Here is a 20,352-nt window from a genome sequence, read left to right as displayed (position 1 = left end):
GATTGAAGAGTGCAGAGTGCAGTTAAAATGTTGCTAGGCTAGGGCTTTAAAGACACCCCAAACGTGGAAAAGACTGCTGTTTTTCTTTGGTTTTGTCCAATCTTGTCCTGACGGTCACGCCTAGTATTTTTTTGCAACTATCTTTTCTCCTAAAACATTAATATGCAGGATTGCTGAGGGGTCTCCCCTGTCAGTCCTCGTGGTTGTTTTTTGTGAAGCCCCTGCAAGAAATGGCCATAAAACAATTGGCTGTTTCAGTTGTCTAGAAACACCACAGATTCTGCTTGACCTGGGCGTGCTCCATGACTTGCAAGTGGAACTTCACAGACAACTACATAAAAAAAAGCATTTGCAATGCAATAGGTCTCGCATTTGCGAGAGTTTAACCTATTGGCATTGTAAATGACAATGCCTTTTATTTATGTTTTAAAAACCAACACATAAATAAAAGACATTGCCATTTACAATGCCAATAGCTCCAACTCTAACAACTGCGAGACCTATTGCATTGTAAATGCTTGTTGTAATCAGGACCCCATCTACCTACTAGCGTTGCTACACAGGTACACCCTGCCGACAACACTATACTCTGCTTTTTAAAAGCAGCTTGATGTTCCTAGAATTGAGAAATCCTGAGTTTGCATCTGATAACTTCCCTTCTACCAGCTACACAGGAATTAGCTCTCCAAAGCTTCGCCTTCCCTCTATTAGCAGTCATACAATTATTCTCGAAAATCGTTTTAAGGACAGGGGGCTAAGGCATTCAAACTTCTTGCAAGCATGTTTTAATGAAAGCTTGTATGATTGTACTGTTATTACATTTCATAGATCTGCGTTGCACATGGCCTTTTATTTTCTGATGATCAGGATTACAAGTTTCCCTGTTATTATTACACATCAGTTTTTACCCCCCCCCCCGGTAAATTTCAACAAGTCAGACCTACCAACATTTGCCTGTTGAAAATACTCATTAAACGCTGGTACATTCAGATTTTGCAACAGAAAGCATCAAAATCCTCATGTTATGCGCTATTTTAAGGGGCTAATTTTGTCATAGGCACCTGATAATTTCCAATCCCAGGGATAACCAATTTTACCATGTGTGATAATTATTGCCAACTCCTTGGGGACACTCCTACTGAGAGCCTAGGTGTTCTGAGGCCCTAGGTTCAACTTATTTTATGTTGTCTATTGTTGTTTATCTTCTAATGTATACCTTGATGTAACACACCCAACCCTTTTCATTGTGATGCTAAGAGAATAGCCCTACAGTTAAAATAAGTGCTTAAACAGCGAAATATGCGCTTACCAAAGTGGATCATAAAATTATTGGAAACTCCTCTTTGAGAGCAGATATTCGAAGTATCTGTCACCTATGTACAGAACATACCATTTTATTACTTGATCGCTTCATTGCTTGAGTCTAATATAGCCTTTCAAAAGTGATGGCTTTGATTTGTCCTTCGCACATGTTCAATTAGAAATACATATACTTAGTAAATTCTGCTGATATTCTAGCACTGTTGTTTTGTCTTCACAGCTACTAAAAGACAGAGTTTTTACAGTAACCCTTACAACTCAGTCAGTTATTCCAGCACTGGCAGTCCAAATCTAAGTGGTAGTCCATACAGCAGCGGTTTTAACTCCCCTTCTTCTACGCCAGCTAGGCTTCCAGTGGTGAAGCAGCTGGTACTTCCAAGCAACACAGGTAAGGTGCAGATGCTATTATATTTGCCTTGTTACATGTGATTCCGTTTATTTTCCAGAGAAGCTGCAATTGATCAAAGACCTATTATTTTTGTCCAAATACAAGAGTCTGATATTATCGTAATGTAATAACGGGAATGTATATTATGAGAAATGGAGCAACTTTCATGTGTTGTATGCCTAAAGAACTATTGAGCTATTGGCATATTTTCTTGTTTATTTTCTTTTTCACTCTACTTACTCCGCATCCTTTGTGTTTGGCGCACCAAAGGCAAGCCTGTCTTTGCCTGTCTGAGCCTCTGACGGGCCCAGGGCCTGTCACTCTATTGAACCTAACCAGTGTTGCTGCTTCACCGCTCTGAAATTACACTGTCTGCAATAAAGTAAGACAAGTGATCTGCACTAATCCTCTACCTTTTTGGGACCCCTTCTGAGCCCACACCCCTTCTTTAGTCCTTCGCTCATTCTTTTTTCCTTTAAGCTCCCCTTATAGCTGTACCATTAGGTCTCCATCCTTTTTAAAAGTTTACCTTCTCATCCTTTTTTCATTACCAAACATGCCAAAGGAATTAACGATCTGGTAATTACTTCGGCATTTTTTGCACACCAAAAACATGGCTAGCCCCCACATCCGCTCCTGACACTGCTGTCACATTTTTCTGAGTTATTAAATTATCCATTTTGATCATTCTAACCACCCTGAGAGCAGTTTCAACAATTATTTTCCACAAGTCCTATATCTAAACTCCACCCCCCATTAGGTATTTTGTTTCAGTAGGATTCTTACTTTCCTCGATTTACCCTAGAGCTGCAGTCTTCCGTACCATGTCAATTTTCTTTCATCTGCCTGGAATTTTTTCTGAGTTTTGTTCTAATTTGGGAGATTATGTGTCTCCATATGTGCTAACTGCCTCTAAATGTATATTCTTAGTGGTAGGTGTCTATCTCTGGTGCGAAAGCACAAACTACTCTTTACTTTCCCCTCGTACACAGTTGGAAGGCCATTGGTTTAACCTTCAATTTGTTTGCCTACTCATTCTGCTCGTCATCTGCTAGACCCTGTTTTCTTTTCTTTAGCTAAAGTCCTAGTGCTCCCTCCCCTGCAGCTGGGCTGAATAGACCACCATTTAATAACTGCCAATCTGATGATTCCCATTCAGTCCCTTGGAGCTATAAATTGCGAAAGTGGTTGTCCAATAACATTAATTTGAAACTCTTCTTAATTAGAACAATCTGAAAGAAACAGGTTATTATTAGATTCCTTACCTTAGAATATCCCCAGGCGTCAGACTGGATCCGGAAGTTTTTGCGTAGCAGTACCCTTGTGCGTCGGTAGGCGTCGTCTGAAGCTCCGCGTCCGTCGTCGGCGCCGTGATGACGTCGTTGGAGTACTTAGACGCCGCTTCCGCGTGCTGACGTCGGTTCTTCTTTTTTCCGCACCAGCAGCGCAGATCCGGAAAAAGTGGTACCGTAGTCATTTTTTGACTACACTTTTTATGATCCTTTTTGGTCATTTTTCGAGTCTTCGACTCTGAACGGTGCCGGTAGGGATGCCAGGTTTTAAGCCTTGTGAGGACTGCGACCGACTGATGTCGGTCACCGATCCTCACCGCCGGTGTCTCCACTGTCTCTGCGTCGACCATGCCGACAAGACCTGCTCCGACTGCCGGGCCCTGACTTCGAAAGCTAGGCGGGAGCGGTCCCGCAAGCGACTCGAGCTCCGGTAGTCGGCCCCGCGCCGCGAAAGGTCCCGGTCCGGACAGAGGTCGAGGGACCGGTCGCGGGATCGGAGCCATCATAGCTCCGGGAGTCGACATCACTCCTCAGGTTCGAAGTCGTCAGGTAAGCACAAGAAGTCTAAGAGACGTCATCGCTCTTCCGACTCCCCCATCCCCCCCCACGACCCCCTCCCCCGCGGCGCGGCCGGGGGTTCGGGTGACACCGCCCACGCAGTTCTGTCGCGGGCGTTGCGTCCGGCCCCACACCCTCCGGTCCCTGGGCCGCATGCGACATCGGAGGAGATCGAGCGTTTCCTCATGGCCATGAGGTCCCTTACTCCTCCGGCGGGCTCCGCGGCGCCTTCGGGCTCGGCGCCGCAGGGCCCCGCTGGATCCGGGTCGTCGCAGGTTGACCTGACGACCTCACCGGCGCCGGTCCCTCAGGTGTCACCTCCGACGCCGTCTTCGGGCGGCGCCGTCCCCCGATGCCTCCCTCGATCCGGTTCCGGCGACAGAGCGGCGCAGCTGGGCGCCGCTCTCGACGCCGTTTGAAGAGTTTTACTTCAATGAACCGGCCCCATCATTTGACAACCCTGAGTATCAGGAGATGGGTGACGAGGAGAATTGGGAGGGGTCTGAGGACCCTCTGGCACGAGAGTGTCAGTCTCAGGAGGACGGGACAGGTGGACTTAGGAATGCCAGTGGTCCGGACACCTCGCCAGACACTGGTTTTGTCTCCCCTCCTACCGTGGCTACGGAGGAGGGGGCAACCTACAGCGTAGTGTTGACACGGGTGGCCAAGGCCTTGGGCCTTGAGCTCCCCGTCGCGGCCGTGAGGACTAACCTCCTCACTTAGGTCCTTAAACCGCAGTCAAGCTCAGCTGAGCCTCTGCTGCCGTTTAATGAGTCCCTTGCTCACTGCACCATCAGGATTCAAGCAAGCCGGGCCGAAGACGGCTGTAATGCCAGAAACCGGTCCCCGGAAGCTTGTTTCCTTTCCAGTGAAGAATTGGCTTAGTAGTTTGGTCTGCCCTGTTCCCATGATGCACTGGGCCAAGGACAGACTAATTTGCATATAGCCAGGTTCTGAACTGGGATGGTGCAGTGAGCTAAAAAACGGTGATGGATCAAGCCCTGATCTGTTGACTGGGTAGGAGTGTTCTGATTAACTCAGATACTCTGTCCACCACCACCCCCTTTTTGAAATTATTTTGGCCACCATATGTGTGGAAGGGTATGCTCAGACATGAGTCCCTTGCTCACTGCACCATCAGGATTCAAGCAACCGGGCCGAAGACGGCTGTAATGCCAGAAACCGGTCCCCGGAAGCTTGTTTCCTTTCCAGTGAAGAATTGGCTTGGTAGTTTGGTCTGCCCTGTTCCCATGATGCACTGGGCCAAGGACAGACTAATTTGCATATAGCCAGGTTCTGAACTGGGATGGTGCAGTGAGCTAAAAAACAGTGATGGATCAAGCCCTGATCTGTTGACTGGGTAGGAGTGTTCTGATTAACTCAGATACTCTGTCCATCACCACCCCCTTTTTGAAATTAAGGCGTTTAATGAGGCCTTGACCGACCGACGTTCTTTTGGGCACTTGGTCCAGGCCCGCTACAGGTTCGCCTGTAGATAGGAACGTGGCCAGACGCCACAGCCCGGCCCCGGGCGACCCTTGTTTCCTAACACCCACCCCACCCCTGAGAGCCTGGTTATCCAGGCTTCGAATTCCCAGACTGCATTCCCGTCGGCTCCGCCAGACAGGGAATCCAAGAGGTATGAGCAGTACGGCAAAAAGGTATTCTCCTCCCTAAGTCTGGGACTGCGGTCTTCCAACACGGCATGCCTCTTGGGCCGCTACACCCACTCTCTGTGGGATACGGTCGCGGACATGCTGCCAGAATGCCCGTTAGAGGTACGGGCTAAACTCGGCCAGGCCCTTGTGGAAGGCCGAGATGCAGCACGGTATTCTATCCGGTGTGGACTGGATACTACCGACTCACTGGGCAGAGCGATGGCAACGACGGTGGCGATTCGTCGCCACACGCCTGGTTGAGGTCCGCCAACTTCTCAGCCGATGTCCAGAATACACTCCTGGAGATGCCGTTTGATGGCAATCGCCTTTTTGGCGACAAGGCAGACCATGCGCTTGAGTGCTTTAAGGGCTCCAGGGCTATGGCCAGGTCCTTGGGCCTCTCGGCCTTTCGCTCCTTTCGTGGCCAAGGAAGGGGCGCCCCCACACGTGCTGCCAGCCACGCACCGCAGAGTAATATCCAACGCGGTGGCGGACGTGGAAACCACTGTGGCGGCGGTATGGGGACAACGGCGAGGACAGTCCACACCTTCCCCCGCAGCATCCGCCTCAAAACCCTCTCAGTCCGTGCTTTCAGGCCCATGTGACGCCAGTGGGGGGCAGGGTTCGCCATCACCTCCACCTCTAGCGCACTGTCACATCGGACAGGTAGGTGCTGCAAATCGTCCGAAGGGGCTACTCCCTCCCCTTCGAGGCGACCCCTCCAGCCATGCCACCGCAATACCACCGCGTATCGGGGGATCATTTGCGACTTCTGCAGGAGGAAGTTACAGCCCTCTTGGCCAAGGGGGCCATCGAGCGCGTTCCTGGGCCAGAAGTAGGGTGTGGTTGCTACTCCCACTACTTTCTGGTACCCAAGAAGGGCAAAGGGGGCCTACGCCCTATCTTGGATCTACGGAACATCAACGGCTTCCTCCGGAAGGAGAAGTTCAACATGCTGACACTGGCTCAGGTCTTGGCTGCCCTGGATCCAGGAGACTGGATGGTAGCGCTGGACTTGCAGGACGCTTATTTCCACATCCCCGTCCTGCCGACCCACCGGCGCTACCTGCGGTTCACGGTTGGCCACGAGCACTTTCAGTTTACCGTGCTCCCCTTCGGCCTTACCAGCGCCCCACGGGTGTTCACAAAGGTGATGGCGGTGGTCGCAGCTCATCTGCGCAGGTTAGGGGTTTCAGTCTTCCCCTACCTCGACGACTGGTTGTTGAAGGCGGGCTCGCTCCAGACGACGGCAGACCTCCTGCACCAGCTGGGGTTTTCCACCAATGTGCCGAAGTCACACCTGTGCCCCTCTCAGAAGCTCCTCTTAATCGGAGCGGTTCTCGACTCGGCGCAGTTTCGGGTTTATCCTCCCGAACAGCGGGTCCGGGATATTCCGGCTCTGATTCCACTCTTTCAGCCTTTATCCCGGGTCTCGGTCAGGTTGACGCTGCAGCTTCTGGGGCTGATGGCCTCCTGCATCCTTCTGGTGCATCACGCCCGGTGGCGGATGCGGGCTCTGCAGTGGGACCTGAAGTTTTAGTGGGCCAAGCATCAGGGCAACCTATCCGACCATGTCCTGATCTCGGAGGGCACTGCGAGACCGTTGCAGTGGTGGCTCACGGACTGCGATTAAGTCAGCGGCGTATCCCTCTCCCTTTCCCAACCGGAGCACGTAGTTGTGACGGCCGCGTCCCTCCCGGGCTGGGGAGGCCATATGGGAGAGGCGGCGATCAGAGGCCTCTGGTCTCCGGCGGAGTCCTGGCTCCATAGCAACCTTTTGGAGCTGCGGGCGATTCGTCTAGCACTGAAGGCATTCCTCCCCTCTGTCCGGGGGAGTGTAGTGCAGGTGTTCACGGACAACACCACCGCCATGTGGTACTGCAACAAACAGGGCGGGGTGGGGTCGTGGACCCTTTGCCAGGAGGCTCTGCGCCTTTGGCAGTGGCTGGAACATCAGGGTGTGACCCTGGTGGTTCAACACCTGGCAGGTTCTCTGAACGCCAGGGCGGACGAGCTCAGCCGTCGGTGCATGCTGGATCACGAATGACATCTGAACTCGGACGTGGCACAAGGCCTCTTTCAGCAGTGGGGAGAGTCTTGGTTAGATCTATTTGCCACCGAAGAGAACGCGCAATGTCATCAGTTCTGCACGTTGGAATTTCCAAGGCGGCACTCACTCGGAGACGCTTTTCGTCGCGAGTGGACTTGGGGTCTGTTGTACGCCTTTCCGCCTATACCACTTCTGCCCAGAGTGCTGAAGAAGATCAAACGCAACCGGGCCCAAGTCATCCTTGTGGCTCCGGACTGGGCACGAAGGTACTGGTATCCCGAGCTACTCAGTATGTCAGTCGATCCCCCGGATAGTCTGCCTCTTCAGGAGGACCTTCTGTCGCAGCAGCAGGGGACGGTCCTCCACCCGAACCTGTCCAGTCTCCACCTACAAGCTTGGAGATTGAGCGGCGACAGTTTAGGCCATTTGACTTGCCTCCTGAGGTCTGTAATGTCATTCTGGCAGCCAGGCGTCCCTCCACAAAATCGGTATATGCCTGCAGGTGGAATAAATTTGTGGCATGGTGCACAGCAAAGGCTGTAGATCCACTTTCTGCCCCTCTTTCTGAGGTTCTTCTCTTCCTTCTTTCTCTTGCCCAGCAGGGCTCTGCTCTGGGCATTATCAAGGGCTACCTTTCTGCCCTTTCAGCCTTTCTAAGGCTACCTGATCAACCTTCTTTGTTCAAGTCCCCTATTGTAACTTGTTTCCTGAAGGGCATCACACACATGTTCCCTCCTGTTCCGTTTTTGATGCCTCAGTGGGACTTGAACCTTGTTCTTACCTTTCTGATGTGCGCTCCCTTTGAGCCACTTCACAACTGTCCTCTCTGCCTTCTTACTCTGAAGACTGCTTTCCTGGTTTCCATCACCTCTGCCAGGAGAGTGAGTGAGCTCCAGGCTCTTTCATCCAAACCTCCTTTCCTTTCTGTCCATCCGGACAAGGTTGTGTTGCGGACTAGGCCATCTTTCCTGCCCAAGGTTGTCACGGCCTTCCATATCGGACAGTCTATCACCTTGCCCACCTTTTTTCTGCCACCGCATCCCTCTAAAGAGGAAGAGCGGCTCCACCATCTGGACCCAAAACGTGCGCTTTCGTTCTATTTGGATCGCACACGCCAGTTCCGGGTGGATGACCAACTCTTTGTTGGTTACGTGGGCGCTAAGAAGGGACGGGCGGTGCACAAGAGGACCATCTCTCGGTGGGTCGTGTTGTGTATCAAGGCATGTTACTCCTTGGCGAGGAAGGAGCCTCCTATTGGGCTGAGAGCCCATTCCACTCTGGCCACGGCAGCTAGCACTGCCCTGGGCCGGGGAGTCCCCTTGCAGGACATCTGTCAGGCAGCTACGTGGGCATCCCTGCACACTTTTGCCTGGACAGCCAAGTCCGGAGAGATGGCTTCTTTGGCCGTTCCGTCCTCCAGGACTTTCTGGTGTGATTATTGGTTCGCAGACCCACCACCGGGGTTGGTATTCCTGGGGTATCTATTCTAAGGTAAGGAATCTAATACTAACCTGTTTCTTTCAGATGCACAAGTTACTTCCCTTCGGTAACGATATATCTGTAAGAAACTGTAGTTAGTATTAGATTCCTTACCGCCCCACCCATCCTCCCCGTTCCGCGAACTGATATCTAGGGTTAAGGTCATCCCCTTTCAGGGCCCTAGTTTCAATGGCACCAGTGTTGGTTTTTAAAATGGCTCTGCGTTTCTGGCACGGAAAAGCTGTGTCTAAGAACTGACGTCAGCACGCGCAGGCGGCGTCTAAGCACTCCGACGACATCATCACGGCGCCCACGACGACGGACGCTGAGCCGCAGACGACGCCTACCGACGCGCAAGGGTACTGCTACGCAATAATTTCCGGATCCAGTCTGACGCCTGGGGATATTCTAAGGTAAGGAATCTAATACTAACTACTGTTTCTTACAGATATATCGTTACAGAAGGTAAGTAACTTGTTCATCACTCCTTTACTGACATAATGGATGAGAAGGCTAATAATTTCAAGTCTTGGATTATGACCACAGTTGATTCAATCCTTTCTGTTAACGTAGGCTGATGCACACATAAACAGCCTTCCGTTCGATGGTACACAAACAATCTTAGCTTGAGCAAGCATTCTTGTGAAGTGCTTGAGAGAGCCTTGAGACAGAATTATTTTCCTGCTAATATAATTACTTGTCTATCTGCCTTCAGAAGTTACAAAACAGTGATTCCACACAGCTGCTCCACCGATACTGTGTCAAAATGGCATTAACCAATTCTAGGAAAAATATTTTTTGGACCATGCATACTCTTCTCTCCCCCTGCAAAGATCATTCCACACCTCCTTCCTATAAATTTTGTGTGCTGCTCTCTGATTATTTTCCCACAACAAAATACCCAACTTCACCCTCTTTGTCTACCTCGAGGGGAAACTGCCGCTTTTGATCGTTTCCCACTCTTTAAGTCCAATTACTTGTTGCTTAGTCTAAAAAGTTCTGACCGTAGAAACAGGCAACCGTGCTAATAGACTTGCATATGTACCAGTATTTTCCTACAGTTGTGGGTAATTAGACATATACGGGTCATGTTGCATACATTACCAAATAAACTGAGGAAAATACCAAATATGTGGAGGAAGCACAACCATGTAAGTGTTCCTGTTATATATTAGGCCATTCTGACTATCATGCACCATGAAGCAATCCTTCTTACCATAATTCCATATTGGTAACCAGGACAAACAAAGCCTTTGTAAATAAATAACTTTATTGAAAAATCACTCCAGCCAACACGTTTATTCTTTCATCAGAACTTCATCAGAGCAACTCATATTATTCTCATGATGCAGAACGTCTCCAAACTATTGTGTAGCAAGATTATAGTGGGTTCATTCTTTTTCTTTTAACTTTCACTAAAGCAGTAGAAAGTCTCGAAGTCCAATCTGCTTTAAAGGGGTGTGCCGTCTGTTTAAAACCTTAATGTTTGAGACTCTTGTTTGTCCTTGAACTGGTGGAGCTGGGTTACATGTTACATGATGGTAATTTGTTGAATAGGTTCCTCTTATTGGATGGGGAAATCTTCGTCTTATGGTACAAGTAGGATCCCCAAATGTTGTTAAGATTTGAAGTGGACGGCACACAGCTTTAAGGTGGTTTCGACTTTGATTCCTTATTCTTGAGTGAAAGATCAAAAAAATGGGAACTCTTTTGGTATACTTCTGTCACATATTTGGTATTTGCTGCGGAATCAATCTTCACCCTTATGATAATCAATATAAAATCTGGCTATCCTCATAACTCTTGTTTACCTCCCTCTGTGTTTTTTACCGCAACAAATAAGACTCTCCCTGCTATTTCAGACATATAAAACTCTTATGTTTACTGCTTCTATTTCAGTGATCTGAATGTCTGGCATGGTCATTCCCCTCTTGAAAATCCCACAGCTAATTCCATGTACACGGAGTTTTAACCTTTCTTGATCTGTTTTTGTGTTTGCAATAATAAATGTCATAACTTCCATAAAAACAATTTTTTAACACGGTCAATACAGAACATTAATACATGTTCGGTATTATACCGCTCTTGGTTTCACAGGATAACTTAGCCCATAATTGATTAATTCCAATACAATGTTATTATTTACATTTTACCCCAGTCACTCAGTCTATACAACGTGTTCAAATACTACTCGGTATCCCCAGTCATCTCAATATCTGGTTTAAACCTTACTTTCTAGCATCCAAACTTTCAACACATTGACAGATGTGGCATATCCATTAGGATTATCTTATCAAGCCATAGCATATGTTGAAGAATTAAGGGTCAACCATGATATGCAATATATTATTTATTTTGGTGCTTCCTGCCTAGCTTTCTCCGATCTGTAGTTAAATGTGTTTAGTGCTTTTCTGAATATTTTTATTCAATGTAGGTGCAGAGATAACTAGTCGAATAGCCTTTAAAATCTCCATGGATCATTCGTTAGTCTACTTTTGACATTTATTAATAAACCTCTGGAGCATTATCTTATTTCACAGTGCTATTTTTCCTTTGAAAGATGTGGAACGTTCACTAGAAATCTAATGAAACTTTTAGGATCATGTACTATCGAGATACAGAAATGAGCTTGTGTTAGTTTAATGTAAAATCATATAGTATGCAATACGTTTCTCAAACTTGTCAGGGCTTGGAAATAAAGTAAAAAAAAAGAATTCTATCGTGTTTAATATTTGATTGAGTCATGTAAACCAGGTATTGTCCGGTGTCAAAAGTGGAACAACTTTTTTTTATAATTATTGAAATCTGTAATTAAATTAACATTATTGAATGTGTTTAGATCGAAACACTACATAGTTATGCGCAAGTTCAGTTGAGTCAGCAAGTGCCCTAAAACCGTGTAAATTTTGCACACGGAGCATAGGAAGTGGTAATAAGAAAAAAACGTGGTCACTTTGTTTAGCTCAGTGACCATGGTGGGGTTCCCTGTTTATCCATAGCTTGTCGTGTATATACATCTTGGAACAAAACACTGGAAAGAAATTTTCGAGTAAACCAATGAGTTAGTTGGTTGACAAAAACAACCTTACGAGGAAACTTTGGTCAGTGGATTACAATGACGTACGCATGTTTTAGAGTCCGAGGCATACTATTTTTCATAAAACAAAGCAGTGTTGTTCAGTTATATCATGTGAGTCATCCTTTCCATGCTGTTATCTCTAACTCTGCATTCCATTGCCTGACCTACATGTTTCCCTTTATTACTCTGGACTCCATTTATAGTCTGAAAACGACCACTGCCGATTTGGGCTCAGACGTGATACTTTAGTGTACTCCACACAATGGCTCTGAACGTTTTATTCTATTTGTTCATAGTAACAACGTTCCAAACCTCGTAATTGGTGAGTTCTGTATTTATCTTAATGTTGCATTGTCTTGTTGCTTCGTAGGCCATTATAAAGGGTCGTCTGAAAGAAATCCCCCAGTCAGTCCGCAGTCTTCAGTTGACAGCGAGTTAAGCACGTCTGAGATAGATGAAGATTCAGTTGGGTCTGGGTACAAGCTAAATGACGTCACAGATGTACAGATTCTAGCTCGGATGCAAGAAGAAAGTAAGTATCACACCACAACTATTGGCTTCATATTTTAACTATCATCTTGATGCTCTATTGGTGAGAGTATTTCTTCTTTGTATTCTGATTTGTGAAACCTAATTGTGTATGTGCTCTCGTTATTGCATGTACATTGAATGAAGTCTGGAGGCCCTTGCCGGTGATTAGCCGGTTTTTAAGGTGGCAATAATGATTCTGGTATGTAATAATCACCAAGACACTTTAACGTCAGAAGCCAGCCACTTACTTGAAAATGAAATGAAATACTTTATTGTATGATTACCTAAAATCATTTACAAAAGCGAAGCATATTACGACCATGGTAAAAACAAACAAAACATTTAAAGTGCAATGAGATTAATAGAAGAGTTAAAAAAAAAACATATACATCGGGTTGGACAATCCGTACCCTAATGTCAGATCATCTTAGCTTATCAAGATTGGTACTGAGTCACCAATGGCCATGTAACACTTTGTTTATTTGTCTGTTCAATTAGGGTGGCAATGTTCATTACCATAGGAATTAGTGAAGCATCACTATTGATACTATGGATGCTTGTCCATGTGCAAATTATAGTTAAGCTGTTATTTTTCTAGACTTTGCGTTTGACATAAGATCTGTCCAGTAGAGACAAAGAACTTCCCGGCACGTGCCAGCTCCATTGGCACTGTTGTGGTATAAATGTGCGTTAAGGCCTCCTTACAGCCACTTACTTAATTTGTAAAATAGTAAGTGTAGGTGCTCACATTTTTTTTGAAGGCCTCACCCACTCCCTGAATCCGCCCACTTCCTCCAGTGGTTCCACCCACTTCATTTATTGGCTCCACCCACACCCATACGCCTCAACACATCAGAGCCACCTCCTCACTTGAGTTCTGCAAGAAGCTGAAGCCCTGGCTCTTCACATAAGCACCTCGGGAGCCTCACACAAACACCTGCCCAAGCGCCTGGATACCCTCTTGAGTGATTAGTGCACTATACAAATGAACATAACATAACATAATATTAAATATAGGAAGCCTATGACAACAACTTAAAAATGTACTCAAATTATAGAATATGTGTAAATCTCGAAATGCATCTTTAGGAAAGGTCATTTGAGGACTTTGAAGCAGTTTTGCGAACAAAAGGGAATGTGCTTGCACTGTGCTGTTCAAAAGAAAGGAAGGGATGAAGGAAGGAATAGATTAAAGGCAGCAACAAATGCAGGCACAAAGGGGAGTACTTGAGTGAGGAAACAAATAAGTAATGGATGAAAGCAGGAGAAAATAAAAAAAGTGAAAGGAAGAAATTAAGGATTAATGTGAAAAAAGAGAATGATGTGTAATGGATGAATAGAAAGGAAAGGAGGAAGAACAGCAGAAGGAAGGGTTGAGGATAAGAAAGGAAGAAATTAAAGAAGGGGTTAAGGAAGGAGCAGGAATAAGAGAAAGTAAAGAATAAATGGAAGAAAAAATGCACTGAGGAAGGATGGGGAATGAATGAGGGTGTATGGAAGCAAGAATGGAAAGAAGAAAGGTATAGCTGGAGGTGCAGAGGAAGAGAAAAAGGAAAAAGATGGGACAAAGGAAAAGAAAGGAGGTCAAGGGAATGGTTGCAAGTATGAAAGGTACTAGATGAAGCATTGACAGAAGGAATAATGACAGTGTAATATTGCAAAGAAATGGAAAAACAAAAGTTTAAAATACATTTCTGTGTTTTTAACTCAGCATGTATGTTTGTAAAGCACATATTCACCAGAGGGGACCTTGACACCGAATTAAAAATGTTATCCATCTCAATAGCACTCATTTTATCGACCCCAGAAAGATGAGACTGAGTGGCCACACCAAGATTTAAATGTATGACCCTGGAAACATTCAATGAAACTGACGCATGACCTGATAGATAAGAAGACAGGCTAAAACATATACAGAGAGACCACTGGACATACAGAGAGCTAATATAGACCCTTAATGATTTATACTTTGGAATTTATTATTATAAAGCAAACAATGAAAGAATGACAGGCCAGCCAACTTAGTGAAGAGTGTGGAGGAATTCATTTACAGATGTCTTAGCTTCAAAACTATAAACCGTCTTCCATATTCTTGCAGCCTCTGCTCTCCTTAATTAAGTGAAATGCATTAATTTAGTGTTGCTTGCTGAATCTCTAAAAAGCGTATTCTCTCTGGAATGCCACACTAAAAAGTATAAAGAGAGGGTTCGAGGCATGTGGGCTGCTGAATTCATATCTATAGCATAGATCGCCGCCTAGTGTTGGGTCCGGATGATTGCACATTGTTGTCCTGGAAGAGTCTTCGAAGTATCACGAGATGGGTGGCTCCTCCCCTGGACTACAGTACGCATGGGCATCGGCTCCATCCCCAGATTGTTTTTTTCCGCCATTGGGTTCGGATGCATATTCGATAACTCCAGTTCGGAATCGATATAGACTTTTCTTAAGGGCCGAAGGCCTTTCCTATACCGTCGGTATTGTTTTGCGTTCGGTGCCCAACTCTGTTCCGGCTCAGTTCCCGAGTCGGACATCCAGAGGAGTCGCGTGACTCTTCGGTGTTTGAGGCCCAGTCGACGCAAAAAGACTTTCGACGACACATCATGGAACGGAGTCCGTTCAAGAAATGTCCCGTCTGCGGATCAAAGTATCCCCACATCGACGTCCACCCGGTGTGCAACAAGTGCCTGTCGCCGGATCACGATGAAGCCAACTGTATGGCTTGTTCCCGTTTTCGATCGAAGAAGACGATTCGACTTCGGCGCGTGGCGCGCCAGGAGGCCCAGCAGTCGGCCCCGGCACCGGTGGACATCTTCGAGAGGGAAGAAGCAGACGAACAAGAAGATCGAGAGCCGATTTCCACTCCAACAGAGGAGATCGACTACAACTACGACGTCGAAGTGCCCGATGCAGAAGAAGTCGTCGACGAGGTAGGAGACGACAATGAGGCCTATGGGGCCACGGAAGATAGCTCAGGCGACAAGCTATGCCCCGTTCGAACATTAACCAAGGCTCAGGTCGAGGGATCGCCACATGGCCTTACCCAAGACGTTACACCCAGATCCACGGCCTCGCCTACGGGCCCGGCTACGGACACGTCTACGGAGCCGCATTGGTCAAACCGAAAGTGAAAGCTTCGGTGTCGACGAAAACGAAAGTGATGGAGACGCCGTCGAAACAGAAGACGCCTGTCCCTCAGGTCGCCTCCTCGTCTTCCGACGTGTCGGGGCAGCCGAAGCCGAAAAAGGCTGTCGACCCAGTAAAGTCGACCAAGGGCGTCGAGCCGAAGTCGGGCAAGGGCGTCGAGCCCAAATCGATCAAGGGCGCCGAGCCGAAGACTGGGGCGCCGAAACCAATTGCCAAGGCCGTCGAACCGAAGCCGTCGACACGGTTGAGGTACACGTCGCACCGAAGAGGCCTGATCCCGCACATCGGCCGGAGAAAGCCATAACGTCGACGCTCGAGTCTGCACACGCTGGGGGACCGAGAACGTCTGTCGGGTCGACGAAACCGTCCGCATCCTTCACGAAGCAGGTGTCGGACTCGTTGCAGCGCATCAGGAACAAGGCTTCCGCGGTCGATCCGAAGGATGCTTCCACCCCGAAGCCAGCTGCCAGACCGTCAAAGCCCTCGGCGCCCATCCTATTCACGTTACCGCCGAAGGTGGCACCGAAGGCGTTCGCACCAAGGTCGGTGGACGAAACGCCCGTCCAGGTGTCTACAGGGTCGAAGCCTTCTCAGTCACTTGGGAGCTCGAAGCATCGACGACCCCTGATGGAGGAGCAGTCGGAGCACTTTATCGACGCCGACACCGGTAAACTTACCCTCTACAAGAGGAAGATCACGGCGGCACAGCCTATGGAGTCCTACACGATTCCTTTGAAGCGCAAAAGGCCTTCTTAGGACTCCCCAGTTCTGGTTGAGCCAATTGCTCCACGGACTCAAACAGTTGCAACACCCTCACCCACTTATTCAGATGTGGAGCCTGGGGAAGGTGTGGATGAGGAGTATAACTTTCCTGCAAACACTGATCCTGAGGATCACCAGGACTCTTGGGCAGACGCAGGGGACCCGGGGGATCAGCACACTGCCCCGGACACTCCGGTGTACAATGTCAAAACCTCTCCTACTGAGGGTTCTGCGGCATTTAATGCTCTAATTGAGAGGGCGGCTAAAAACCACGACGTCCAGCTGCATGCTGATCCGATTGAAGTGGACTTCCTTTTTGATACCTTTTCAACAGCAGAAAAGACTGTCAAGACTCTACCAATGCTGAAAGGGGTTCTGAAACATGCTGCAGAGATTTTTAAAGAACCCACACGTGCCAGGGTTATCAACCCTAGGATTGAAAAAAAGTATAAGCCGGCACCTGGCGACCCTACCTACATCAAGGGCCAGTTGCCATTGGACTCTCTGGTTGTTTCTAATGCCCGGAAGAGGGCGAATTCACAAACCACTGGTGATGCTCCTCCCCCTGACAAGGAATCTAAAGTGCTAGAGGCGTCAGGGAAGAGGGTGGCGGCTCAAGCGGCCAATATCTGGCGTATTTCCAACACTCAGGCACTCTTGGCCAGATACGACAGGGCACACTATGATACCCTAGAGACCCTGTTGCAACATCTACCAGATCAGTATAAAGAGGCAGCAGAAATGCTTATTCAGGAAGGGAAGCTTATCTCCAACGCTTCTATTAAATGTGCACTGGACGTGGCGGACACCGCGGCCAGGGCCATTAACACAAGTGTTATGTTGCGACGTCAGGCCTGGCTCAGAATCTCCGGGTTCAAGCCGGAGATACAAACCACCATCCTCAATCAGCCCGTAAACCCTGATAGATTATTTGGCCCTGAGGTGGATACCACCTTGGAAAAAATAAAGAAGGATACCGAGACTGCGAAGTCCATGGGGGCTCTCCAGTCTCAACAGTTTAGAGGCAGTACTTTTCGTCGCTCAAGCAATAGAGGTGTTTCCAGAGGCCAAATGTCCCAGCAAACGCAATACACCAAAGGTGGGGTGCAGTCCTCGTACACCAAGCAGAGTAGAGGCGGCTATCGGGGCAACAGCACCAAGGGCAGAGGTCGTGGAAATAACAACTCCCGCTTCTCCGCCACCAACAAACAGTGACGCCCTGTCACTGCCCCCCGACCATACAACACCTGTCGGGGGGAGACTCCAGCAGTTCCTGCCAGTCTGGAAATCCATCACCACAGACAGGTGGATCAGGAAACGTATCCAGTACGGTTATTGTCTGGAGTTGACATCCACTCCACCCAACATGCCACCAAAACACCGTCCTATGTCCACAGAGCATTTGCACTTATTGCAGCAGGAGGTACTAGTCATGCTGCAAAAAGGGGCAATCGAGCTCGTGCCGGTGGAGGAAGAAGGCACAGGAGTGTACTCCCTGTACTTCTTAATCCCAAAAAAGGACGGGTCCCTCAGACCCATACTGGACCTCAGACCCCTGAATCTATATATTCTCTCAGAACATTTTCACATGCTAACGCTGCAGCAGGTTCTTCCGTTGCTCAATCAGGGAGACTTCCTCGCAACCTTAGATCTCAAGGATGCGTATTTTCACATTCCACTACATCCATCACACAGAAAATACCTCAGATTCGCCATTCGGAATCGGCATTATCAGTTCAAGGTCCTCCCTTTCGGGGTGACCACAGCGCCCAGGGTGTTCACAAAGTGTCTGGCAACTGTGGCGGCGCACCTCAGGAGGCAGAATGTTCACGTCTACCCTTACCTGGACGACTGGCTTGTCCAGGCAAAGTCGGCCCAGCAGTGCGCCGCCAACATGTCCCACACCATTCACCTTCTTCACAATCTGGGATTCTCACTAAATTATCCAAAGTCACACCTTCAGCCAGTCCATGTGCGGCAGTATCTGGGAGCGACAATAGATACTCTGGCAGCCACAGCTCAGCCAAATTCAGTGCGGATCGACAGCATCCAGTCACTAATCCAGAAATTCAGACCGCAACACTCGCTTCCAGCAAGAGTGTTCATGCAGTTGATAGGCATGATGGCCTCCTGCATCTTCATAGTCCCGCACGCGAGGCTACATATGCGTCCGCTCCAAGAATGCTTGGCTCATCAGTGGACTCAGGCTCGAGGACAGTTGAACGACCTAGTGTTGGTGACCGGTCGGGCATACAGCTCTCTGCATTGGTGGACTCCACACAACCTTTGCAAGGGCCGACCGTTCCAGGAGCCTGTGCCACAGATTATCCTGACAACGGACGCGTCTCTCCAGGGATGGGGAGCTCATGTACTCCACTACACGGTGCAGGGACTATGGACAACGCAGCAAAAGAAGATGCACATCAACTACCTAGAACTGATGGCAATCTTCATGGCGATGAAGGCATTCAAGGTACATCTGTGCAACAAAGTCGTGTTAATCCGGACGGACAACATGACAGCCATGTACTACATTCAAAAGCAGGGAGGAACACACTCTCCACAGTTGTCTCATCTGGCTCAGAGCATGTGGAAGTGGGCCATTCAGAGAAACATCTTCCTCATGGCGGAACACCTCCCGGGCAAGGACAATCAGATGGCGGATCTGCTCAGCAGGTACAGCCACCAGATGCACGAGTGGGAGATACATCCATCAGTACTCCGCCCGTACTTCCAGCAGTGGGGTCCTCCAGAGATAGACCTGTTCGCCACAAGGGAAAACGCAAAATGCCAAAGCTTTGCCGCCAGGTTCCCGCACCCACAGTCGCAGGGCAATGCGATATGGATGAACTGGTCAGGCAGATTTGCGTACGCTTTTCCCCCAGCACCTCTCATACCGCTGGTGGCACGAAAGCTAAAGCAACACTCGATGACACTCATCCTGGTTGCTCCAACGTGGGCACGCCAACCATGGTACACCACGTTTCTAGAACTCTCCGTGGTACCGCATCAAAGGCTACACCTCACACCCAGGCTTTTGACGCAGAGCCATGGCGACATTCAGCATCCAGATCCGCAACAGCTCAACCTGGCGATCTGGCTCCTGAAGTCTTAGAATTTGGCTACCTTAACTTGCCTCCCGACTGCATGGATATCATACGGGAGGCGAGAAAGCCCACCACCAGAGCTTGCTATGCAGCAAAATGGAAGCGGTTTGTCATTTACTGTGCAGAACACAACATCAACCCGCTAGATACATCTACTCACGACATCATTTGTTATTTGTTACATCTTTACAAATGCAATCTAGCATATGCTTCCATTCGGATACACTTATCCGCCATAGCGACTTATCTACAAAACAGGCAGCGTCTCTCAGTTTTCAGAGTGCCTGCCGTTAAAGCTTTTCTAGAATGACTGAAACGGGTAATTCCCCCCCCAGGACCCCACCAGCTCCTGTATGGAACCTTAATGTGGTCCTCACCAGGCTGATGGGCCCCCCTTTTGAGCCTCTGCATTCTTGCGAGGTTTAGTTCTTAACATGGAAAGTGACTTTCCTAATAGCCATCACGTCGCTGCGACGTGTAAGTGAACTCCAGGCGCTCACTGTACAAGAGCCATTCATGCAGATTCACTCTAACAGGGTGGTGCTACGCACTAACCCTACATTTCTTACTAAGGTAGTTTCACAGTTCCACGTCAATCAGACTATTGAACTGCCTGTGTTCTTTCAAAACCCAGAGACAGTGGCCGAAAGAATGCTCCACACTCTTGACGTCAAACGAGCTTTGATGTACTACATTGATAGGACCAAAGATTTCAGGAAGACTAAACAACTTTTTGTTGCCTTTTCTGCCCAGCACAAAGGCAACCCCATTTCCAAAGCCGGTATAGCCAGGTGGATCGTTAAGTGTATTCAAATTTGTTACCAAAAAGCTAAGCGCACTTTAACGGCCCCCCCCCAGAGCCCACTCCACCCGCAAGTTGGGGGCCTCCATGGCTTTCCTTGGTAATATCCCTTTGGAAGACATTTGTAGAGCAGCCACATGGTCTACCCCACACACATTTACTAAACACTACTGTGTAGATGT

The 20,352-nt window shown here is 48.3% G+C and overlaps 1 protein-coding gene across 1 annotated transcript in view; it reads left to right on the top strand.

The window, feature by feature from the left end:
• SLAIN2 (SLAIN motif family member 2) overlaps positions 1-20,352 on the top strand; it is a 383,646-nt gene that overhangs the window by 146,319 nt on the left and 216,975 nt on the right. Inside the window, exons 3-4 of the mRNA XM_078678220.1 lie at positions 1,541-1,708; positions 12,195-12,356. Coding sequence (XP_078534346.1) covers positions 1,541-1,708; positions 12,195-12,356 — 330 coding nt within the window. The remainder of the gene's footprint in view (positions 1-1,540; positions 1,709-12,194; positions 12,357-20,352) is intronic.

The sequence above is a fragment of the Lissotriton helveticus genome, chromosome 2_2 (genome assembly GCF_964261635.1).
Source record: "Lissotriton helveticus chromosome 2_2, aLisHel1.1, whole genome shotgun sequence".
NCBI classification, from domain to species: domain Eukaryota; kingdom Metazoa; phylum Chordata; class Amphibia; order Caudata; family Salamandridae; genus Lissotriton; species Lissotriton helveticus.
This window is presented reverse-complemented; position numbering and strand designations above follow the sequence as displayed.